General features: G+C 44.6%; 1 protein-coding gene and 1 long non-coding RNA gene across 11 annotated transcripts in view; one reads left to right on the top strand and one right to left on the bottom strand.

The window, feature by feature from the left end:
• LOC139054197 (uncharacterized) overlaps nt 1-26204 on the top strand; it is a 246171-nt gene that overhangs the window by 196421 nt on the left and 23546 nt on the right. The window contains exon 5 of one of the 5 annotated variants that reach the window (XR_011511067.1): nt 3107-3187. The exons of the other annotated variants lie outside the window; for them this stretch is intronic. This is a non-coding gene — a long non-coding RNA (uncharacterized lncRNA). Of the gene's footprint in view, nt 1-3106; nt 3188-26204 lie in introns of those variants that run through there. 5 annotated transcript variants of the gene reach the window in all.
• LOC139054193 (ranBP-type and C3HC4-type zinc finger-containing protein 1-like) overlaps nt 18578-26204 on the bottom strand; it is a 114541-nt gene continuing 106914 nt past the window's right edge. For all 6 annotated transcript variants that reach the window (XM_070530868.1, XM_070530870.1, XM_070530871.1 and 3 more), the window contains 2 exons: nt 23979-24122; nt 18578-23251 (listed from right to left, as the gene is read on the bottom strand). In XM_070530868.1, the coding sequence (XP_070386969.1) occupies nt 23171-23251; nt 23979-24122 (225 nt within the window). In that variant the 3' untranslated portion in view covers nt 18578-23170. The remainder of the gene's footprint in view (nt 23252-23978; nt 24123-26204) is intronic.

Below are 26204 nucleotides of genomic sequence, written 5' to 3'. Positions count from 1 at the left end.
CCGCCCAAGCAAGGCCTGCTGCTTTTCGGTTGCTGCCGTTGGAACCGCGCGAGCATCTCGACCAGGCCCGTAAATTTCTCAGCTAAAACCCTTTTTGCCGCATCACAGCGGTGGGTGCGAGCCCACCGCGGTCATTATGTAACGTTCCGTGCACCGTCAGGGTGAATCTGTAATCGATAAAGAGCTCAACGGACCCTTATTTATTTATTTACTTATTTATTTATTTATTTATTTGTTTATTTATTTATTTATTTGAATACCTTCAGGGCCCATAGGGCGTTATAGAAGGGAGTAGTAACAATAAATATTTTTAAGAAACACAAACCAAATATCAGGTAACATATTCAATTGCATATTCAATGTCACTGGGGTCCGTAATAAATACAATGTAGGTGGGCAAGTGGTTCCAGTTATTACAAGTTTGGGGAACGAAATAATGGAAGTGTTGGTTAGTGTGACGACGAGGAACAAACACTTTATGGTGATGGTCAATACGGGATTATATGAATTTTCCTCGGTACGGCTCTGTGAAGTGCCCTGAACCGGCAAGGGCACCGAGTGCGCGAGGTACCTGAGGGCCTAATGACGATTTCAAGATTAACAACGATATTTCAGACAAGATTCGATATATAATTTAAAATTTTCGCACTGTTTCTCTTACCGCTACTACCAAAGACCGTTAAGTAAAACCATATCGATCCTAAATCAAATGAAGTCAGCTTCGGTGTATGCTCGGATAAGACGCGTTATCTCAGGTAGGGATGTGCGAATAGTGGTTTTGGCGACCGATTCGAATACGAATCGAATAGTGCCAGAAGCGAAAGGATTCGACTCGAATACTTTTCGAATAGTTTTCGAATAATGAATAGCCGTTATCACAATTAATATAAAACGATGTTCACATCACAGTATTGTTTAAGTTAGCAATTCTGGAATGGTTCGCAAAACATTTCGAATAGTTTTCGAATAATGAATAGCCGTTATCACAATGAATATAGAACGATGTTCCTAGTATTGTTAAAGTTAGCAAGTTCCAGTCAATACAAAGTATAACTGTTGTTTATTAAAAGCACAAAGGGAGCATTAGAAGCCAACAAGTAGATTCTTCGCATACACAGGGCTCTTCAGAGAGTGCCCATGATCGCTGTACAACCTGTAAAGTATGGCCACCTAAGTGACATAGCCTGCTCCACTGCGCAAATTCTGATGATTTATGTCTGCAGTACGCCCGCGGGAAGAGGGGGGGGGGGGGGGATTTACCGTACTTTCGCTCCAATTTTATGTTTATTTGGGAACAGTTGACGTTTTGAAATATTCGACAAGTATTTGAAAGACATTCGTAATTACGAATACAGACTATCCGATTCGAAAACCGTATCTAATAGGACGCTATTCGATTCGTTATTCAAACGTTTCGAATATTCGCACACCCCTAATTATCTGTTCCGATGTTGGTCAGTGCTTCCACAACAGCAGCAAACCGCAACGACATTGCACTTTGGCTAAACTTGTTTTAAGTGTGTACATACGGGGTGATCATTTTTAATTTTTACGGAATTTTGAAAAAAATAAAGAGCGCCTGTTGGAGATAACCTAATTCTATTGAGCCGTCCCCTTCCTTAAATAAAGGCTTTATTCATTCATTCACTCATTCATTCATTGAGCTGAAATATTCAGAGGCGCGCATTACTTGCAAGACAAATGGAAACACATATTCAACTAATTAACAAAAATACGAATTAATTTCATTAATTACTTTATCGCACATATTGGAATTCACGAATTGTAGCCGGTGAGTTTGCAATGCGTTTCCACTTCAAATTAATTTCCAGAATGACACCAGTTTGGAGCTATGCGCCCTCAAGCTCGCCGTAAAAATGCACTGTTGTTCCGCTTACCTTTTTAAGAAAACGCCCTTTCTATGCATACTGAAACGCAAAAGTAACTTGAACGCCATTTAATTCTTCCCACAAATCGGGAAATAATACCTCGAAGCTGGTGTCCTCCTGGAAATTCACTTCAAGTGGATACGTCTTGCAAGCTCACCCTGCTACAATTCGTAAATTACAACATGTGCTTAAAACAATTACTTGAAAATTAATTAGTGAATTTCTGATAATTTGTTAAATATGCGTTTCGATTTCTCGTCCTAGTAATGTCCGCCTGTTCGAATAATCTTGCTGAAGAACAAGAATTATGCTATCTGCCGCAGGCGGTTCTTAAAAATTCCGTAAAACCTAAAAATCATCACCACCCGTGAGTATGCCACTGAAGCAAGGCTTGGCAAAGCCGCAGGACTGCTAATGCTAATTGTATAGTTCTCTTGTTAGCAGCCTAAGCAGGCGACGTGTGCATCTGCGTGGTGTTTGTCGCTATTCTGTAAATCCCAGCATGCCGCCTTTCAGATGTTTCAGGGCCCTGTAGGAAGCCTCGGGTGTCGCCTTATCTCGGAGGTTATGCCGAGGAGCCGCGCGTTCTATATATATATAGGTCATGCGTCACTTCCGACTTCCATTAAGGGTGGTGTTTTTTGAGTTTCAATCAGTATCAAAAACTGCTATTTTTGCGAGCTTCTTGCGTCGCTTTCGTTCGTATGTAAAGCGTCAAATTTTGAACGGAGCCTTTCTGTATATATTTTTACTACCTCCAACTAGGCTTCTTACGCGGCCCTAAAGGTAGTTGCAGTAGGCCTTTAGGCGAGTTTTAAGCAATGTTTCGCTGTTAGCCTTCTCCTCAGTGACAGCCTCCATACATAGCAGTTAAGTGTTAAAACTGGGACCTGTATAATGCAGCGATATATTTCGCTTGATCCTATACCTTTCTTAACATTCACCACTCCCGAACAGCCAATCTGATGATAACAGGGGCGGAGCGTCGCTGGAAAATCGTTGACATAGCATCGTTATGCACTATCACGGCCCATGACGCCACATCCAGGGTGGCGTAGCTACAGAAGTTCGCAGCCAGCACCTCCTTGGTCGCGCAGACCCCATGGGAGGAAGCACATTCATTACTTCGGAGAGGCGCTTAATGTACTCGTGCACAGAAAGGCGGACTGTTGACACTGCCAACTGAATCTGCTCAGTTGCCATTATTGTCTTTGCAGTTTCTTCAATGACTTCCCCTGAAGCGTCTTCGGGACGCGTAGTTCCAGCATGGTGGTGTGCCCCCCCCCCCCCCCTCCTCCCCCGCAGTAGTCAAGCTCGAGGCTGGCTTGGCATGGCATTCCAAGGACAATAAATCAGGCGGCATGGACCATTTTCATGGCCTGCAAGGTCACCGGGCATGACCCCACTCGACTTATTTTCATTGAGGTATGTCAAATACCGCGTATATCGAATCGAGACCACCAAACCAGACGCCCTAAAAAGTATAATTGCCTGTGTTTGCAGCGAAATACCCCCAAGATGTCGTCAGGAGCGCAGCGGCAGACGTCTTGAAGCGGTGTTAGTGCTGCATCGCTTCAGGAGGAGTCTTGTTTGAGCACATCTTGTAAAGTGGAAAGACTAAAGTGAGGCGCCCATCAAGACTCACTTCGAAGAGCGTACACGTTGTGATGTTTGGAGTCGGGCATGAAATAGATGGTAGCTGGCCCATGCCGTCGTCCAATTTATCCACGCTGAGGACGTTGTTGAAGGGAGAGAGTGGTTCTCATCGAGAACAAGGAATATGGGTTTATTTACAGTATTTCCGTGAGAACGCTACAGTTTATCAGTTTAACATGACTGCAAGAGGAATGCACACTCAGCAGCCGCACAACAGCTGCTTATAAACACTCTGTCCTCACTAGATCCCTAGTTGAGAAACAATGGCCGTTAAAACCTGCTACCGATTCGGAGCGTTCAAAGTCATCGTAGCCGAGCCGCCTTTGAGGGGGGGGGGGTTACACACACACTTCCGCACAGGTTTCACTGACCACGACGAGGTGAGTGGGTTCTCGAAAACACGGTGCCTGACCCGAGCAGGCGCCTCCCCGAGCTGACCTCGCACAGTGGCCACCGCGGCTGTCCATTGTCTGGCGTCTTTAAAGGCCCGTGAGAAGGCACCGCAAAGTATCTCGTTCCAGCAATTCCCCCTGCTTCAATCGAACCGTGAAGGCGTTGGCGATTTCACTAACACTTGGTCCGCCGACCGCGTTTAGTCATAGCGGCGCCGAGGGGGTGTTGATGCTGCACACGGTCGTGTCTCCGCGGCAGGTGGGGAAGGCTTCCATCGTCGCTTCTGGGAAGCTCGCCACGCTCGCAGCTGCGGCTGGCTGGGAAAATTTTGTAGGTCGGTACCCCTGCAGGCCGTTCGTAACAGCTCCTCCATGACCCGGAAAATCTCGACTGGCCAGTGCTGATAACCGCTAGGCAGGAAGAGAATGACTGGTTGCAAGGGTAGCGACCTTGACAGGGGTACCGACACGAGCCTTGGCTTGCAGCGACCAGCTGTGAAATGATGACACCGCCCTAAACATCCAACAAGGACAGGCAACTGCAAAGCGAACCCCACAACACGGCTCTGCGCCGAGATGACGTAAATTGGATCTCACTTTAGACTCGCTAGGCTTCAAAGAAAACAGAAGTGCAAAAACAAAAAAGCTGCATTTCGCGACTATAATTTGGAAGTAATTTCATGCTGACAAATTAAGCAATCATGGATGGAGTCCTGCTAAATGAGAGGGGATCTTCTTGGCTTAACAAAATAACAATAACAACCCCAAAATTTAGGTGGGGCCCTTAAACGCGGAATTCAAATTAGCCTGCTCAAACCATCCGAATTGCTATGCAACTTTTCCTTCTGATATCTAATGGAGAAATTGTACTCTTGGAGATTGAGGCTCCATCGGAGGGAAGCGGCAATTTTTGTGTGACATTTGATTGAGCCACATCAGAGGACAGTGGTCGGTCTCGAAGATGAACATCGCTCCAGACAAGTAATGCGACAACTTCTGGGCTGCCCAAACTAAACAAGCACATTCCTTCTCTGAAGCGTTGTAGGCTTCCTCCCTTACAGTTAGTTTACGGCTGGCATAGAGGATAGGATGTTCCTCATTATCGTCGCCGACCTGACTAAGTACCACTCCCATACCCTTGTCGCTTGCATCACACTGAACTATGAATTCCTTTGCGTAGTCTGACGCGCGAAGCACACGACGAGAAACCAATAGCGTTTTCAAACTTTGGAAAGCGTTCTCCATGTCCTTATGCCAGTGCACGCTATTCGGTGCTCCCTTTCGGAGGGCGTCCGTTAAATGACTTGCCATTTGCGATATCATAAGAAGCCAACAAACACTGACACCAAGGACAACATAGGGGAAATTACTTGTGCTTAATAAATGAAATAAAGAAACGATAAAAAATGGAAATTAAAGTGGATAAAAAAACAACTTCCCGCAGGTGGGAACCGAACCCACAACTTTCGCATTTCGCGAAGAGGGGGACCCTCGGTTAACCCCCTCTCTTCTCGTTTATTACATAACGAGGGTCTCGAATCCGGCAACATTGATGCCTTCAGGTAGCATGTGTGGGTTTACTGAACAGTTGCCTTCACCCAAAAAGATCACATTCTCGTGACGCCTGCGGCAAAAAGGACGTTCCACGTCCGCCGCCAAGGTTTGTGAGTGGTGGCGCTGGCTAACACTCCCAGGGTTCTACTAGTGCTCATAAATACCCAAGCAAGTACGTTTCTGTTTGTACGTTTAGATTAGGCTTTGACGATCCCCATGCCCGGGCGGTTTGCGCGCGTGATCGTTAACGAATACAGGCGCGCGTGGTGCTTGCTGAGTGTGCGCATTGACGCAATGACATAACGCGCTCGCGCACGCACACACACACGCACACACACACACACACACAGGCGCGCGTGCATAGATGCAGAAAAAGAAAGAGCCGGGAGGGCAGGGTGCTCTGACAACGAGGATAAAGCAAGAAAATAGTAATGTTGGGGCACAATTTAATCCCGTTTAGCTCGCCACGCACAGCTGCTCCCTCTACTCTGTCCTCCGAAATTGAAGGTCCGAAATGTTCTTTGAAATGTTGGCCGTGATAAGCGGGATTTGCTTCGTGCTGTGTGCGCACGCTGTATGTGTCTACCAGTCGCTAAACGAGAAGAAAGGGGGTTTAACCGAGGGGCCCGATTTTCATTAGTCATATAAGAAGCCAACAAACACTGACACCAAGAATAACATAAAGGAAATTACTTGTGCTTAATAAATAAAATAATGAAACGATAAATTATTGGAAATTAAAGTGGATGAAAAAACAACTTGCCGGAGGTGGGAACCAAACCCACAACCTTCGCATTTCGCGTGCGATGCTCTACCAATTGAACTACCGCGGCGCTGTTTCCCCATCCACTTTCTTGGGTATTTATGTGTCCTAGTAGAACCCTGGGAGTGTTAGCCAGCGCCACCACTCACAGACCTTGGCGGCGGATGTGGAACATCCTTTCTGCCGCAGGCGTCACGAGAACGTGGTCTTTTTGGGTGAAGGCAACCGGTCAATAAACCCGCACATGCTACCTGAAGGCATCAATGTTGCTAGATTCGAGACCCTCGCTAGGTAATAAACGAGAAGAAAAGGGGTTGTTGGATACGGACCCTTTTCCTGGTATCACTCGAGTTCCCCGACCACATCCGATCGCCATCGCTTTCCAATTGTGGTGCGCAGAGGCTCATCTAACACGTTCCCGGACCTGCCAGACAAGTTGCCGACTCCCACCTTATGTGCCGCACGTCGAGCTATTGTCTCCACCTCTGCTTGACTCTTCCCGAAAGTGCAACGGGAGGCTGACACGGTTCTAGGTAGTTGATCTTGATCCCGAGCAAAGCTGTTTTGCAGCTCTGAAAGGTCGTTCAAAAACAATCCGTCTCCTCCAGCTGAGCGCTTTCAGGCGGGGAGGCAACACCAAGGCAACGCCGGTGGTAAATCACACGTCCGACAATGGAGCCCTTGGAGCGACCTCACCTGCCGAATGTGACGCCACTTGGACGGGCGCCTACCATTGAAGTAAAATGACAAGACCTGAGCGAGCTCGACGATTGGCCTAACATGGTGTGACCCAGAGAGACCAAATGGGTTAAAAGGCGCGAGACAGGGAGAAGAGATATTCATTCTTTCATTCATTCATTTTTTCGTTCTTGCCACGGACCGCAGCGTCCGATTTGCTGCCGGCCGTTGATGACTTTGTGACTGTTCATTACTTTGTGTTATTACGGTAAATAATGTAAATAAACCTTCAGCTTTATCTCAATATCCTCCTCAACGTCGGCCAACTCCCGCACTCAACGGCAAGATCCAATAACTGGTGGCAGCGATAAGGATGAACTTTCGTCCAAAGAAGTCCTGTTGTGCCATTACCACCAGCCCGGATTCCGGATCTGCAAGATGCAGAATTTATCCTGCGAGCGCCCAAATTCTCCCTTGACAAGTCAGGATGCTGAGCCGTCAGGCAGCCGTGTCCTGCGGAGAAGCATCGGCAGGCAACATGTTCAAACGTGTCAGTAAGTGCCAGACAGCCCGGCGCCGCACCTCCTTTTGCCTGGGGGTCACCGCGCGCGCGAACTTTGAACCGGGTGGCCAGCGCGGTCGCTGGTTGGACCTCTCGGACGACCGTCGAGTGCTGACTTTGTATTGGGCCGTTTGAGTGACAATGGTTCTCGGGGAGTATAAAGCTGCGAGGAGGCTGCCTCGAAAACCGGATCCGCCGACCCACCGGGAGCCAGTGCCGCTTTCGACTGGGGTGAGATGTGTCACGCGTTTTTCGCCGGACGTCGCCGTGCGGGAACAGTCGCATTTGTGTGAGCTCTCGGCCCCAGTGCCGATCCGATCTTGTCCTGTAAAATGACCTGTATATAATGTATAAAGTCCCTTTTGTTATTCTCATCGACGCCTGGCTCGGAGTCTTCGCTACCAACGCTCTGTCACGAAACGGGTGACGAGCGCTACGGGACCACAAAGTCGTAATAGTGGTGCAGCGGTGCAAAGTCGTAACAGTGGATGGCAGCTACGGGATTGAGCGGCATCAGCTACCTCGGCGCGGTGAGTGCCTGAAGTTTACCTCAAACACCAGACTTTCTCTGACACAGGTTATAGTAGCTTAGGGAAGGATTTGGTGTTGCATTGTGTTAACCTTGTGTGTTTCAAGCCTAGTGAGAGTGTTTTGAAAACCAGGGGATGCTGAGGGGGTAAACAGGGCAGTGTGTGAAATACTTGCATATGTCTTACTAGTAGCATTATAGTAGCGTACGGCAGGTATATTCAAAAAGGGTAAACAGCAGGAGGACAGTGTGAACGATGGAGAAGTACAAGGTCAAGGAACTTCTCCAAATTTGTGAGTTGGGCATTGAGTTGGGCTCAACCTAAAGAAACAATGCGATCCTTGAGGTCATGAGGACTGGGGACGTAACGGCTGAGGAAGCCGAAGAGGCCTGGGCGGATATCAATGAACGTCGGGAAAGGCAGGCAGAAAAGGAACGTCGCGAGGAGGAAAAGGAGGAAAGGAGAGAGAGGGAACGTCGCGAGCACGAGCGTAAAATGAAAGAGTTAGAGACCCGAAATAGCTCGCCGGCGCCTAGTCTCACTTCTAACGGTCCAAGAATACGCGATCAACTTCCACCCTTTGTCGTCGGAGAGGATATGGCCAAATACCTCGTGAAATTTGAGCACGTGTGTGAACGGAATAGCATTGAGCGATCCCTTTGGGCACAGAATCTCTTAGCCTTGCTTCCTGGGGAGGCGTCAGACGTAATAACTTGCTTATCGAAAGAGGCGTTTGAGAGCTACAGTGATGTGAAGGAAGCGCTACTGCGGAAGTACAAATTGTCGCCCGAAGCTTTCCGGCAGAGGTTCCGGTATGCAAAAAAGGGGCAAGGAGTCGAATGTTGACTTCGCGTTTCGTCTAAAAGCCGACCTGGTGGAATGGCTGAAGGGCGAAGAGGTTTACGACGACCGCGACAAAATCGTCGAATGCATCGCGTTGGAGCAGTTCTACCATTGCACTGATGAGGATGTCAGGCTCTGGCTGCAAGATAGGCTAAAGGAGGTTAAGCTAAAGTGGTTAAGATAGGCGGCGCCACTGCGCTCACAATATGGCGGCGCCTACGAAAAAACATGTCCTAAGCATCCCGATCTCGCTTCAAAAAGTAATGAGCTTCCCTTTGAGTTATCATAAATGGTTTCTTTCCTGATTTCGTTTTTTTCTCTTAGGCAGTTACTCATGGCAGGTTTCTTTTCCATTGCCGCCACCCATGAGATTATTTCAGCCTCTCTGACTTTCCGCTTGACCTTCTTTGTTACTGTGTTGCCCACCCTACAGGCCGCATACTTGCTGATAAGCTTCCTAGTTCTTTCCCTCCACTGTGAATCAATGTTTTTCCTGTACAGATACCTGAACACCCTCCCAGCCCATTTACTTTTTCCATCTTCCTCAGCCGTTCTTCATACTCAATTTTACTGCGAGCTTCCCTCACTTCAAAACTAGTCCAGCCCATATCACCCTGCACAGCTTCATTTGTAGTCTTCCCGTGAGCGCCCGATGCGAGGCGACCCACTGACCTTTGGTTCCCGTCAAGTCCTGATTGTACCCCTGATTTAAAGCAAACAACCGCATTTCCAAAAGTAAGTCCTGGAACCATTACACTTTTCCAGCGGAATTGCGGAAGTCAGCGGAAGTGCGCCGCGCAGCTCCAGTATGGGAATTTCGCTTGCGCAGGGTAGACGGGGCAAGTGGAAAGAGTCTCTCTCTAAACCTTGGACGCGGAGAGGCTAGGGCTAAACACTACAAGAAAATATACGAGGGCAGGAGTAACACATACTACACTGATTCCACTGTACACAGAACACGTATATACACCACGGTTTACAATCACAGTGACAGATGGCATTTACAGAGAAGTAACGATCGAGCACCACAGTGCGGGCCTGCAACATCTGTGAGGCTGAGGAGATAGCCATCGCTAGGGCTACTGCGGCGCACACCAGCACAAGTGAGGAAGCCCACATCCTGACGGACTCTATGCAGACGTGTAGAAACTACCGAAACGGTAGGATCTGCATGGCAGCCGCCAAGATAATAAATAAAACCAAGGACCTTGGCGCAATCAAACTCATCTGTATACCAGGTCATGCTGGCATCGTGGGGAAATGAACTCGCCCACGTGGGGGCCACTGCGCACTCAGCATACCAGTGGCGCCCCGACAGTGAGGCGAGCATCGAACCCGAACCGGTAGACTGGAGCCGATCAGCAATCCTTGAATATTACAAAAGGGCTCGAATTAAATTCATCCAGCGGAGCCCTAGGGGCAACCGACCGTTGTGTTAGAAGATGGACGATTCCATCTGAAGACCGCAGAAGACCAGCGAATCTAGAGCTGATAAAGTTTTTCACTCACTCACTCACTCACTCGCCTCGCTCCACCGGAAATTAAGCAAAGCGGAACAACTTGGAGGAAGTTGCAAACCAAAACTTACCCGCGCCTACATTTACACAATATAGATAAAGAGCGATATCCAGATGAGTGCCCATGTGGGGCCAAGCTGGACCACCTCACGTGGGAATGCGCCAAGGCTCCTCAAGACAACACTCGCGAAACCACAATGCGAGAGGGATGGGAGGCCTTGCTCTCCAGCTTGGAGGAGGCAGCCCAGAGGGCTGCCACACTCCAGGCAAGCCGCAGAGCTCAAGCCAGCGAAGCCCTACAATAGGGGCCCCGACCAACCTGAAGACCGCTCGTCCTATTTTCTACAATAAATGTTTTCTTTCTTCTTTCTCTCTTGGCAGTGGCGCTCGCCTCCTGAAATCATGAGTTCGCGGCACTGAAATATTTCTATCTCGGCTATTAACGAAGCGATTGGAAACATTCTTGGGGTAGAACTATCAATATTGATTTCCAGCGTACAACCAAAATTTGCGATGTGGCCTGGTGAGGGGCCTATTAAGTTAAAGACAAACCACTCACTATGTACCCCTAGTATCCACACCTATAGCATCCGTGGCCACTAAGACAGACTTCAAACGGCAGCTGGAAAAGGTGTTTGTGTTTGTTTCTGCGTAACAGAATTTCGTTTTTGCATATATTCAAATTACGATCCGACGCTATCATGTCTGTAGGTTGTGTACGAGTCGTACTTTAGGAATTTATGATGCATTTCAGTTTCAGAAATTCAGTAACGCTTATGCACCACGCAGAGGGCCTGCATGGTTCAGGATTATTTTTCTCAAACTGACAACACCGCGCACGCGATGTCTCCTTTTCATTGCTTTCGTAACATGCATAGCACGACATGACATGTCCTGACATCACATGGCATGCATCGATGATATGACATACATGACAAGAATGGCATGCTCAAGTGTATATATATATATATATATATATATATATATATATATATATATATATATATATATATATATATATAACAACATGACATGACGAGAATGACGTGTACATGACATGACATGCATGGCATACATGACTACCCGGAAAGGAGACATAATGCTATTTCTTTGCATCCTTATCGTGCCGGTTTAAGATATATTAGCAAACATTTTAGGATATTCAGAGCCTAACAATGCCTGTTTCCCTGTTTTGTCTGAGCTCCATTTTGTCCATAATGAATTATCACGCGCTGGGGGTCTTGGCTGAAGGCAGCCGATTAATACCACAAACATTTTGCCGTTGTAAAGGCTACTACTACATTAAGAGCTTTGCGGAATTGAATCGGTGTTAGAAGGGCTCAAACATTTATACGTGACGGTACACTTGAAGGTAACTAAGCATACTTGTGCACTCATTTCACATTTTTAGCCAACATCACCGAGAAACTTGAATACTCGGGAGCAATGCTGACACAGAACTTGGGGCTCATTTTGGCATTCAGGAATGGTTCAGGAATACTTTTGAAGTGCACTCCTTAAAAGCACCCTTTGGGGCGTATCTTGTCCCACAACAATAATTGTTGTCTGTCTTTCATCTATCTTGCCCACATTCTCCTTTCTTTAACGCTGCGGGCCCAGTACTTCCAAGTCACGAATGGCATGCACATTATCAGCATGACATAGCATTCTCGCCAGGGAAGTAGCGAGCACAGCATTTTCAAGAAAAGAAATGCAAGCAAGGCAGATTGCGATTATCGTTGTGGGACAAATATACACCCCAAAGGGTGCAAATGTTGTAAGAGTAGCGTTGGGATTGCGCCCACTGATTCCACCCGAAGTATCGTGGAAGTTTTGCTGCGGTGCACTTTGACCGGCTGCCTCGCCGTTCCCTTCATGATGCCCTTGCGTCGGTGGCGCAGGGGTGTTTGCCAATGTGTAAGCTGCATAGCGTTCTCACTTCCTCCGTGGACAGCACGTGCTCGATCACGTGACCTCAAAAATTAGATGTGCGGGAAGGCGGCGTGCATCAAGCCACCATCCTTCTCAGCTAACCTTCACTTGTGCTCGCACCCGTATCACATAGTGTGACCACCAACATACGGCGCCACGGAAGAAGGAAAAATACTAGGAGGGAGTGTGAAGTTAGGCAGCTAGCCTATTACATGGTTATGACCTGTTTTCCATGAGCGTCTCGTTTATATCCAAGGCTTCAAAATTGGCACTATGGCGCTCCCTCCTAGTCTTTTCATGCGAAAGCGTCATAGTCCATTGAGCGAAAAAGCTGGCGTCTGTAGCAGCGAAACGGCACCTACATTCCCATTGGCTGCGACGCCACGTCACGAGTGCACCTCGACGGCGCAGAGTGGGCGAAACGGTCTTGTCTGAGGGGAGAGGGCATCGCCCCGACGCCACGTCACCAGCGCACCTCGACGGGCCCGCAGATACGGGGCGCGACGGATTGTCATCGGCAAGTCAGTCGTGTGACGCGCGCGTGCTGGTGCCGCCATCTAGCTTTCGGAAGCAGGCGCGCGGTCCGTATCTCTTTCTCTCTCTCACCCCCACCTGGCTAGCTGCTGTGCATGCTTGCCGGCCTTAGTGGCCGCTGCTGCTTCCTTGATCTCTCATTGTGCAGGACATCAGTGGTATGCGCTGTTGGCACCACAGGCGGCTGCTGCTTGCTGGCTCGGACAGCACGTACCGCTATGGTGCATTACTCACAGCGTAAAACTCGGACAGCTCAGCGGTGTTCAAATGGACATTAATGTTTTGGCATTCACAACTCACAAGTGCTCAGGTGTCCTCGAACTTTTTTTACTTTCTCCATGTACAGCGCACGGGCAGCACTAATTCTATTCGCATTTGGACTTCATCCAGGACAGCAAGAGCAAAATGTGCCTGGAGCGTCTGTATAATTGCCATCGCAATAGAGATGCTGGGCTCGCCGTGCATATTTTGATGTGAAGCGTTATTCGCCTCATTCTTGGTACTTTGCAGAAGGTAGGTTCTCGTCTCGCCTCATTTTAATAAAAAAATATAATGTGTGACCGATGGTGGAACCGAACGTCTGCTATTGAGTGCTGCAGGCCGGTGTTCTAACCACTAGGCCACAATCACTTCTTTTTCCTTTGCTTCAGATGCCAACCTTAGGCATCTGCAATTAGCTTTGTGCTTTCGCTAGTAGTAACTAGCTTAACACACCTGCAGCCATTCAAAAGACATGCATTACGGGACTTTGTGAAGTCCACAGAAAACACTACACAGGAGCGTTAGAAAAATTAAACGTGAAGCTGCGATTTTACATGTATGATGATTCACGCACCTATATTTAAAAAATAATCCTTACCCAAGGCAGACGCACCACGCGTGCACTTCCTGCGGATGTCCTTTGAAGCAGCAACTGCTTAATGGTCATGTATCAAGCAGGCGAGGCACCAAATAATCTATGATGTGACAGTTTTACCCTTTTCCTCATTTCTGGAATATGTTTTCCAAACGAATTCTGGTGGAAACATGTTTGTCAGCAATATTTCAAGATGGACACTGTAGATATTGAATGCTACTTAGAGACAATAAAGGAAAATATTAAGTCGACCTAGATTGAAAGACTAATTTTCTGCAATAATGAATTCTTCGCTCTAACAAGAACAGAACATTTGTAAGCGAGAAAATTGCAAAAAATAAAGATCAGAGTGGTGCCACCTGTTGTGAAGCATGGTACCTCTCTCGTGTAACATTTGGTGTGATGTCAGGGCACTGGGTAGCTGGCACCGTACGCCAGCCGAGAGACGAGCCGAGGCAGGAGGCAGGCAGTTTTGAGAAACACCACCAACGCAAGTTGAGTGGCCGATTCACAGATAGAGGCAGAGGTGGTGATGTGGAGATTACATTAGTGCCTCAGTTTTGGCTCAGGCTAGTCAAATTAAGGAGCAGCAGCTGAACGTTCAGTGGCAGTTTTCTACACAACTAAGTTGTATATTGGAGTTCGGAAAATGATGATACTTCAAGACAGATAAGCTATCGAATTACAGTACCTCAACTTATTTTCCTTTAGTGTCCCTTTAAGTAAGCTCTGACCAAGTTTTATCACACATTAATACTATATGAATGATGGTGCAAGCTATAAAATCACTTGCATAAGCTAGCTTAGCAGCATTCTTTGAAGAACTATCAGGCATTATATGGGATATTATTGGCTTTAGTGAGGTTATAACTGGTGCGGCTTATTACAGTGCTGAATAACGGCCAAGCCCTCTGCTATAGAGGACTTCCAGATAAGCAGCAATATGGAATAGGATTCAGAATCCATAAGGACATAGCAGACAACATTAACAAATTCTACAGCATTAATGAGAGCATAGCAGCAGTTGTAATAAAGCTAAATAGGAGGTATAGAATAAAGGCAGTGCAAACCTACGCTGCAACCTCCACTCATGATGATGAAGAAATAGAACAGTTCTATAAAGATGTGGAATTAGTGATGACAAAAGTGAAAACTCAGTATACTGTAGTCATGGGCGACTTCAATACAAAAATGGGAAAAAACCAGGCTAGTGAACAAGCAGTTGACAATTACGGCATTGCTTCTAGGAACACTAGAGGAGAGATGCTGGTAAAATTTGTTAAAAGGAATAAGCTCAACAAATTCTACCAGCATTTCTTTCTTTTGCTCTGAGGAATAAGCTGCGAAAAATGAATACCTTCTTCAGGAAGCGTAGCAAAAGAAAGTGGACCAGGAAAAGCATTAATGGAGAAACAAGAAATGAAATAGATTTCATACTTTCTACCGATCCCAGCACATTGTAGGGTGTAGAAGTATTAGGCAGGATAAAGTGCAGTGATCATAAGTTAGTAAGGCCTAGGATTTACCTCAATATGAAGAGAGAAAGAGTCAAGAGGAAACAGGCCAACCTAGACACAATAAGGGTAAAACCAGACCAATTCAGGCTGATGCTTGCAAACAAATATTCAGCCTTAGAACAGAGGGATGAAGATGACATAGAGGTGATGAATGAAACCATAACTAGACTGGCTTCAGAAGCAGCAATTAAAGTAGGAGGTAAGGCACCAAGGCTACCAATTGGTAAGTTCTCCCAAGTAACGAAGGACCTCATAAAGCGACAAAGAATGAAGGTGTCCAACTCAAGAGATCAGATAGAATTTGCAGAACTGTCAAAATTGATCAACAAGGAGAAAGTAAGGGATATTCAAAATTATAACGAGAGAAAGACTGAGGAAGCAATATAAAATGGATGCAGTATGTAAACAGTGAGAAGAAAACTTGGCATAGTACAAGCCAAGAAGTATGCACTGAAAAATGAGCAGGGTAATATCATCAGCAATTTTGATGATATAGTAAAATCCGCAGAAGAGTTTTATACTGACCTGTACAGTACCCAGGGCAGCCCCGCTACCTCCATTCGTAGTAGTAATGAACAGGATGCAGAGGCTCCTTCTATAACTAGCGATGAAGTTAGAAGGGCCTTGCAAGACATGAAACAGGGAAAAGCATCAGATGGTAAAGATGGAATGACAGTCAATTTAATCAAAGATGGAGGAGATACTATGCTTGAAAAGCTTGCGGCCCTTTATACGAAATGTCTCATGACTTCAAGGGTTCCAGAGAGCTGGAAGAAAGCCAACATTATACTAATCCACAAAAAGGAAGGCGTTAAAGAATCGAAAAATTATAGGACCATTAGCTTACTTCCAGTATTGTATAAAATATTCACCAAGATAATTTCCAACAGAATAAGGGCAATACTCCAGTCATACAAGAGAACAGGTAGGCTTCAGGAAGGGATACTCTACAATGGATCACATCCATGTCATCAATCAGGTAACCGAGAAATCTGCAGAATAAGATCAACCGCCCTGTACGGCTTTAATAGATTATGAAAAGGCATTTGATTCATTAGAAATACCAGCAATCATAGAGCCATTACATAATTAAGAAGTACAGGAGGCTTACGTGAATATCTTGCAAAATATCTACTAAGATTCCACAGCTACCCTGATTCTCAACAATAAAGGTAGAAAGATACCTATAAAGAAAAGGGTCAGGCAAGGAGACACAATCTTTCCAATGCTATTCCCTGCATGCTTAGAAGCATTCAAGCTATTAAATTGGGAAGGCTTCGGTGTGAGGATCAATGGAAAATATCTCGGCAACCTTCAGTTTGCAGATGACATCGTTCTATTCAGCAACAATGCAGACAAGTTACAACAAATGATTGAGGAACTTAACAGAGGAAGCCTAAGAGTGGGGCTGAAGATTAACATGCAGAAGACAAAGATAATGCCTGGCAAGGGAACAAGAGTTCAGGATGGCCAGTCAGTCTACAGAGACTGTGAAGGCGTACATTTACCTAGGTCAATTACTCACAGGGGACCCTGATCATGAGAAGGAAATTTACACAAGACTAAAAATGGGTTGGAGTGCATACGGCTGACAATGCCAGATCCTGACTGGAAGCTCACCACCATCATTGAAAAGAAAAGTGTACAATCAACGGATCCTTTCGGTGTTAACATATGGGGCACAACTTGGAGGTTGACAAAGAAGCTCAAGAACAAGTTAAGGACCACACAAAGCGCAATGAAACAAAGAATGTGAGGCGTAATGTTAACGGACAGGAAGAGAGCGGTGTGGATCAGAGAGCAAACCAGAATAGCCGATCAATATTCTAATGGACATTAAGAGAAAACATTATACGGATCCTATGTACTGTGGGAATCGATGTAAGCGAAGCTTTCCGTGCTGGATGCTTTGATTGACGATAATTAGCGATGATATTGACGGCTAAAGCTTTTCTTCAACCTTTAGGCTAACAGAAGGGTGGTGAGTTGATGTTAAACGTTACCTTGCATACACCACTGCTGTTTGTCTGCGTAGTACACAGAAAACACAGGGAGAGGTGTTTCCTTGAGGCGTTGTTGTACGCCATCTTTTATAACCTCCGAAAGGGTTGAGCGTTGTCATTTCCTCATATGGCACATCGCATTGTGGCAAAAGTATTAAACTTGAATTGGATTATGAGGCTGTACGTGCCAAAACCACACTCGGATTATGAGGCAAACTGTAGTAGCGGACACCGGATTAATTTTGACACCGTGACATACTTTAACATGTCCCAAAATCTAAGTGCACGTGCATTTTCTATTTCGGACCCTTCAAAATGCAGCTTCCGCGATTGGGATCAAATCCACGACCTCTAGCAATGCCATAGCCGCAAAGCTAATTGGCGGGCACAGAAGTGTTGAGTTGACGGTCGACCGCTTCCACAGTGTCTCCTGGACCCTGCAGTGCACTTTAATTAATGCAGCTCTGCTTCTGCACAGCCTGCGTAAGTTACCCGCTTGACATATTTGCACGGCTTTTATTTTTCAGAAATAGCAGGAACGTACTGCACTGTACGTTGAATTTAAGCTTATCCTGTTTCCCTGCAACCGCTGTTATGTAGTAGTGGGGTTTCCTCGCCTTCTAACGTCACCTCCCCGCACCTTTCTTGTACGAGAACTGACTCTTCTCCTTCCTCTCCTCCTCTCTGCAGCTCTATCTGTGTCCCCTCTGGCCTTGCACATTAGCAGAAAGGGAAGCGCTGCAGTTTCTGTTGTGCTTCTGAGGGGAGTCATGGATAATGACAGCTGTCAAGCGGCTAATGTGGCAACAGCCAGGGAGCTCCAGAGGGCATTGTGCACATTTGATGTGGTGGGGTGAAAATGAGTTTCTCCTGTCGCCTTTCCTCTCTTACTCGCGCTTGTCATATATATACAAGCTCTGCCCCCCCTACGCAGTGTGTGCGACAGCAGCAGCCCACAGCAGCAGCAGTAGCAGCAGCAGTGGGAAAGTCAAAGGAAGAAAAGAAAGCTTCGCTTTAATAATGGAGCTGGGCAGGCCATGTAATGTGTAGGATAGATAACCGGTGGATCATTAGAGTTACAGAATGGGTGCCAAGAGAAGGGAAGCGCAGTTGAGGATGGCAGAAAACTAGGAAGGGTAATGAAATTAGGAAATTCGCAGGCACAAGTTAGAATCGGTTGGCGCAGGACAGGGGTATTTGAAGATTGCAGGGAGAGGCCGTCATCCTGCAGTGGACATAAAATAGGCTGATGATGATGAACGCTTACATAGACAGGAAAATTTTTGTGTGCTTATAACTGAGAAACTCTTAGTTTGTGTGCACAGCCATGAAAATATTACAGTATTCTTAGTTGAAATTATTAATGCTTTATTGTTTCCATCAACGTAATAAACATTTCCTTCCAGTTCAATCAAGTGACTAGAAAAACTTTTCAAAGAATGCTCATCTCTCAAATATTCTAATACAAGTCTTGCCCAACTCGCCCTATTTTCAGTGTTACTGAAAAAAACAAACAGATTCATACATTAAAAAGAGGCCACACTTATCTGCGGCACTGGAAAATAATAAAGAGCCTCTAACTTGTCAACATTGATACATTCAACCAACAAAATTGAACCAACAAGACATCACTGAATGTATCACTTTTGTATACACAAGCAGATGCATGGGTGCATGTGGACTACAGAAAACTGGAATCCCAAGCACATACACACTGCATATGACAGCCAACCTCTCCTCCCATCACAACGGCTTAACAATAACAGGCTGTTATTGAGCAGCAAAAGTTTTTTGTTTTCTTTAATTCTAGCACCCAACTTTTTTTTTTTAATCTGCATGATGACCTGCTAGGAGAAGCATGTTTATATTCAAAGCAAATAAAACATTACAACTTCATACAAGGCACATATCATTCCACAGAAACATACTCAAACAAACCAGTCATTTCAAATGCTAAGAAAAAAGAAATGGTCAGATCAGTAAATGACTGATCATCATCACCCCACTCCTTTACAGCCATCAGCTCATGCTGCCACCTGACATGTACTCCACGCTGCTCCTTGAGCTACTGCCCTCTCCTTTCACTACGCCCCCAACATGTGTTCGTCAGTTTCATCAAGGCTTTTACTGAAAACAGCAGTTATGAGGTCAGAAATATGTTGATCGTCGTGGTTCATGTGTTTGCTCATCATGCTTTGCTTTGCACAACACAACATAAAAAGAAAGGACAAGTGAGTTAGATTTATCTGAGATTAAAAGAACATCATATGGTTTCAACTATTGCTACACCATAGTCACTCTGCACGAGTGAACAGATAAGATGCCCTTTCTCAGGAAAATTCGAGGGATGATTTTTAATGTGATTCGGCAAGTATATATAGACATATAGAAGCTGTGTCTTTGACTGGCACCAAAGGTTTTGAAGGGCAGAGATTCAGTGCAAGGCGATTCCAGAGCTGGCGACCCATCAGTGTCGCATACGGCTGCGAGTGGCCCGAGTAAGGCACTTACTGCATGAAAATTGCAATGTTCCTGTGCGCATGATATCAGAAGAGATGAAAATGAACAGGGATGCATGTCACCAGAGCATATGCAACAATTTAGGAAAATGGAAACTGAATGCAATAATAGTGTCACCACACTGACAGATGAAACAGAAAGAAATTAGACAAACATTTGCTGCTGAACTTTTGGAAAGAGCCAGAAGTGATACCACATTTGCGTTAAAGCATCACTGCCAGAGATGAAGTTGGTGCTACCAGTATGACCCTCAAATAAAGTGACAAAGTGCCAAATAGCAAAGTCATGGTTCACTTCCCTCTCAAAAATTGAAGCAGCAACCATTGAAAAGACAATGTCAATCTCATTTCTTGATGACAGAGGCTTGATACACTATGAATATCTGCTAGAAAGACAAGCAATAAACCAAAAACGCCCTAATCCAAACTTGTTGGTAAGCCCCCATCTTTTATGGGAACAGCACAGATGGGAGCAGCACTCTGTGTACGTGTGTGTCACTTGCTTGTCTCATCATAAGAAGCCAACGAACACTGACATCAAGGATAACATAGGGGAAATTACTTGTGCTTAATAAATGAAATTAAAAAATGAATGCGAAGGTTGCAAGATCGTTCCCCACCTGCGGCAAGTTGTTTTTTCACCCATTTTAATTTCCATGAATTTATTGTTTCATTTCATTTATTAGGCACAAGTAATTTCCCCTATGTTGTCCTTGGTGTCAGTGTTCATTGGCTTCTTATGATACGACTTTGTTCTCGTTTACCTGCTTGTCTCGTCTCTTGCACTGTTGCCATCGAAGAAATAAACCAAAACTTTTACATTAACATGCCCAAACATTTTTACCAAGCAATTCATCAGCACTGTCCCAATATGTTGTCAATCTGCACAACAGTGGTTCTTGTACAACAACACGAGGCCGCACACTGCTGTATCAGTCCAGGAATATCTGGCCAAATAACATATTCCTACTCTACCATATTCCCCCTATTCACATACCTGTTGCAGTGCGATTTCTTTTTGTTCCCCCTCTGAAATTGCCGCTGCAAGGGAAGCATCATGAAGATAAAACAGCAAACCAAATTGCTGTGACTCATGTATTGAAGAGAGAGCATCCCGTATGAAGCTTTTCCTGCTTGCTTCCATGACCTCCAATAAAGGTAAAAACTGTGGGTAGATAGGCATGGGGACTACATTGACAAGACCTAGAGTCATTATAGTCTGCAAGTTGAATAAATAATATTTTATAAGCTCAGTCCTGGAATTTTTCTGACAAAGGTTGTACTTGCAACAAATATCAAGTGTTCCTTCAGGTTCATCTAGTGCACCATACCACAGCATTGATCTAGACAAGGTGCCTGCAACACTAGTGCACATGCACTCTGGCACACTCTTCTTCAGCTCCAACAGCATTTGCTTGGTGCCGATTGTGCTGTCTGCGAGATTCAAAGGTTTGTGTAGCAAATACACACACGAAAGATGCACCAAGAGTAAGACAAATTCAGTAAAGGCCACATCGTGGAGGGCCCACCAACTAGGCTTGCCTTGCATGTCCTCCCTGGCAATGGATGGCACCACATACAGCATACATCTGCAGCCATATGCAATCTGCGTGCTTCAAATTGTTAAGGAGGTGCCTAGCATTGTCCAGGAGTTTACAATTCTTCAGGTGTCACCTGGAATTATCTCCAAGATTTCCCAAAGGGGGTTCTTTTCAAGACAACACGAAATTACCTAGTGTATCAAGGCCTCAGGGACTCGTAAAGGCTGCTGTTCACCCTAGTTGAGGTAAGGGAATCAGAGTCAATAAAGCCTACTTTCTCCTTTCCTTTTTTTTTTGCAGCATGCTTTGAAAGACTTCACAACAACACCGGCATCAATGTCAAAAGCTGATACAAACTGTATGTTTATATTTGCACATGAATGCTTTTCTAGCTCTTCACACTGAGAAGAGTGAGGGTGCTTAGTCATGGCAATGATGTGCATATGAAATAGTGATCGAGATCTACAGACAATAATGAGATAAGTTAATGTGCAAGAAAGTGTGAAACATGTCTGTGCTTCAGATACTACCAAAGTGTAGAGATTTTCATGTGACAAAAGAAATTGTTCCACTCAACTGAGCACAATTAAATTGACTTTTCAAAGACTATTACACAAATAAACTATGAACCTTTGGTCATCAACACTCATGAATTGGAAGTTACAATGGAGAATACAAGGCTGTGTGTCTGAATGTTAACATTTATTGTAGCAGCAAAATCTACGGGCCTTTAAGAAACTTACTGCTTGCTGCTTTTGCCAAGTCTAACTTTTCTCTCTTTTCCATATGAAGCACATACAATGTCAGCTAAAATCTTTTCAAACTGTGGTATCAAACGCACAATAAATAATCAAAGCAGACTAGTGCCACAATATCTAAGCTCTCTGAATGCATGTGTTCTCAATGCTGACAATCACCTCCTACTCGAAGATAACAAGGTATTATGCAGTCCCATGCAACCCATGAGAGATAGTAGGAGCTGCAATGTTCTCTCAAGTTCCGGCATTATGAAAGACAAACTCAAGCCTCACAGTCTCGTCTCTGCAAATACAGTCAAGTCCACATATAACAATCCCAGTTACCCAGAACTCCCATCCCAGAACTGAGTGAATTTTCAGCTACTACAAATAGTTTCCCAACAACCAAAATGTTTTGCAAAGAGTCTACGAGGAACAGTCCACTCAGTTCGGTTACAATGAACGAGATGAACTGTAAAATGGCAGCGTCTTGACGAGCCGTGAAAGGGACAACAAGCAGAGGATTGGCCCCAGTGATCTTGACATCACCTGCCTTAAGCTTTGTAGCTCGTTCAAGCATTCTGTACACACCAGGGGCTTAACCCACAACCATGTTGACAGTTTACGAAATTGTAGAGTAGCATTGATGGGTGCAAACTATTCATAGAGAGCTCAATCACCAATTTTTGCCAGTAAATGTGGTGCACATCAATTTTGGAAATAAAACATCTCTTCTGCAACTTGTTGAATTTCGTATCGGCAATTCTAAGAGCATGTCCAACTATAACAAACTTCTGACACAGCAAACATATTTTGTGCATTGATAGTGTTCATTGCATCTGGGCCCAGCTGTATTAACACTTCCAATTATTAGGAAGCCTGGCAAGGTCATATGTATTGCATATAGTGGCTAGAGCCTTTTGTAAGTACACCTTGGTAGAAGCCTTTGGCAACACACTATATAAGTGAAAAAAAAAATGTTAATGCACTACATTTTGCATGCTTTGCATGGCTTTCTCACTGATGTACACACAATACTAGGCCTGTTACTAAATACTGCTAAAATAAGCAACCAAGGAAATGTTTTCTTGCCATTCATAAAAATGCACCTATACACATCTCACTCAATTCACTCGAGGTGCACAGATCAGTGGCAGTAATTGCACTTAGGATGGCATTTTACTCCATTCACTCCACATTTGCAGCCAGCAGAAGTGTCTCCTTTGCCCTAGTGAAAAAATAAAAATAAAGAAGTTGAACACCAGGCAGCACCAGCCACATAATAGATTGTGATGCATAGTCAATGAACAGTTTCTACAACTGTGTTAACTAAAGTAACAAAGAAATTAGACATTTAATGAATCTCTTGTAATCAGCTTTAAATAAGTATTCCACAAAGTGCACAATCTTTTGTGATAAAATTTGAGTTCCCCATGCAAATTACACTAAATATATGACAGGACAAAACCTTCTTTATTTTTCCCCTACTTTTAATGATCCAAACAATCATCGAAAAGACAAGTATAGTGTGTATATGTACTACCCAATCGCTGTGGGAGTGACTGGGTCAATGGCACCATTTCACAGTAGCAAATATCGACACCTGCATCATGCTATGACGGTTCAGTCTATATGAGTGGTCTCTAATCAGCCATCTTTTATCACATTCCTCTGTCATGGGAACAGTTTGAACCAACCAACATCCTTGTTTGACTTGAATGAATTAAGTAAATTTAAAATGCACAAACAACATAACAAGCAAAGTAATATTTTGAAGTCTGCTTGAACTAACAACAATTTTGCATTATCCAAGTAACATATTCTTACCAGATGCTACATAAATACATAAGCTGAATTCATTCACACTTGTCGTCTATAACACAGCAGCCAAACTTTTTACAATACAATTCAGGGCTCAGAACAGTATTAAAACACTGCAAATATTGAGTACCAACCTGAGGACCCCATCGCGGACCTTTAGTAACCCAGCAGATTTCTGTCTGGCACACGGAGCATTTGAGCCAGTCACAACCCCACTTTTTCATGACAATAACACGACACTGTGGGCAGTGCATGGCTTGGCCCTCCTTTACCATATTCTGGAAAGACATGTTGAAAGCATTACTTGCATATATCCTCTTTCTAGCAATGGTGTCTTGCAAAAAAGGTATAAGTCAGTACTTCTAAAGACTTTGGTTACACATTTACATAGAGATGACAATCAATTACTGTCACATAACCCAGAAATTGCTTGCAGATACAAAACCAAAGTGTTTTAAAGATCTACAACCCTAACTTCTGTCAGTTCGAAGACTTTGGCGACATTGAACTATATCACTAGCATTGAGGGCGTATAAATATATTTGAAAGTTCTGAATGACAAATTGAATATCATGCTATTTGAGTTAATAATTGAATAGGGCTGCCACTATATGATATTCCGAATATCTCTTAAAAAGTTTTTCTGATGGTGTTTCAATAATATGCAGTGGCATGGGAATTATTTAAAATCAAATGCAAAGCAAAGGTGTTAAATTTCCTGCTGAGTCACAACAAGAATGTGCTAGAAAGGATAGCAAGAAAATGTAGGGAACAGCCAACTCAGCTCTGCTGGTTGCAGCTCCTCAATTCTAGCACGAACACTGTACAGAAGAGGAGCATGCAGCCGCTATTTTGCTGAGGAGCAAAAAGAGAAAGTACATTGAATCTATCATCATCACTTCCCACAAGGCTTCCAAAAGTTATATCACCCACGTTAGCAATACCATCATGTCAAGTTAGTTTACCAATGTTTTAATACACGATTCGTGCCTATTTCTTGAAAGGTGATACTACAAGCTGGATTTTTCGTTACTGCTTATACGTGTTTTAAATAAAACATATATAAGCATGTAAGCTACACATGTCTTATATTTAAATTTTACAATACATGAAGCCAACTGACAATGAATCCAGGGAGAGCATCGGGCAAATTAACTGTTCTCTTTACTTGTAGTACAGAAGAAGAAGAAGAAGAAGAAACTTTAGTAAAGAATAGTCCGGCAGGTCTTGATGTGGTGGCCTCAGGTGACGGCTCGAAGTTCTTGGAAATAATAAGGAAAAGGGAAATGCAAGTGGCCAGAAAGACAACTTGTCATTGGTAGGATTCAAATACACATGTGCCTCACTACTTGTGCCTCAGTGCTCTACCATTGAGCTACTGCAGTGGCCATCCTCTCGTTTACTTTATTGGGTATTTGTTTGTGTAAACTAGATGTAGTCCTGGCAGTCTCTGGAACTAGATCTAGATGTAGGGGAAGACAGCCACCATGGTAGCTCAATGGTAGAGCATCATCATTAACACTGGCATAGTGTGCGTGTGTGTGTGTGTGAGAACTTTTATTATTTTATTAAAATGAGGCCTGGAGGCTCGACTTTTTAAGGCAAGGCAGACCACTACCACATTGGCATTGTCAGGCCAAGCCCTTCAGTGACATCATGTGTTCTCTAGATGGCCCTTAGTTGGTCCCGAAACAATGGGCTTTGAATCCTTTTCTCCCACTGTGTCCATTCTTCAACGAGGTTGGGGAGAGTCACGGGACACCCGGCCAGCATATGTCTGATTCCAATGATGCCATTACAATCATTGCAGTCCATCTTAATCTCTCTCTCTGGATATATTTTATTAATGTGGTAGGGCATGGGATATGTGCCTGTTTGCAATAAGCGCAGTGAGACTGCCTGAGCCCTGTTCAGTTTTGAATGTGGCAATGGGGATTGCCTGCGTCCTAGACAGTAATGTTTGGTAATGTCATGGTAAGTTATTAAATGATCTCTATATTCCCTGGCTGGACGGTGAATGGCTCGGTTCTGACTATCACGGTTAGCAGGTCCTCATGCCAATTGTGATGAGCAACCTTACTGAGGTTTACCCGAGTCTCGTCCACTTTCCCCATATGCGCAGGAAACCATCAGATTTCAGTTCTCATAATTCCAATGTTGACAAAAAGTTTAGCTGCAACTCCAGCCATGTAGCCTTTATCAAAACCCCTTATAGCAGCTTTTGAATCACTGTAAATGCAGGCCCACTAATTACTCCTGATGGCTAGAGCAATTACCACTTGTTCCGCCACCATGGGGTCCTTGGTAAAAATAGCGATAGTTTGTGTACACAAAAATACCATCTGCTTTTGCCAGATTTA

Source organism: Dermacentor albipictus, chromosome 1 (assembly GCF_038994185.2).
Source record: "Dermacentor albipictus isolate Rhodes 1998 colony chromosome 1, USDA_Dalb.pri_finalv2, whole genome shotgun sequence".
Taxonomy (NCBI): Eukaryota; Metazoa; Arthropoda; class Arachnida; order Ixodida; family Ixodidae; genus Dermacentor; species Dermacentor albipictus.
This window is presented reverse-complemented; position numbering and strand designations above follow the sequence as displayed.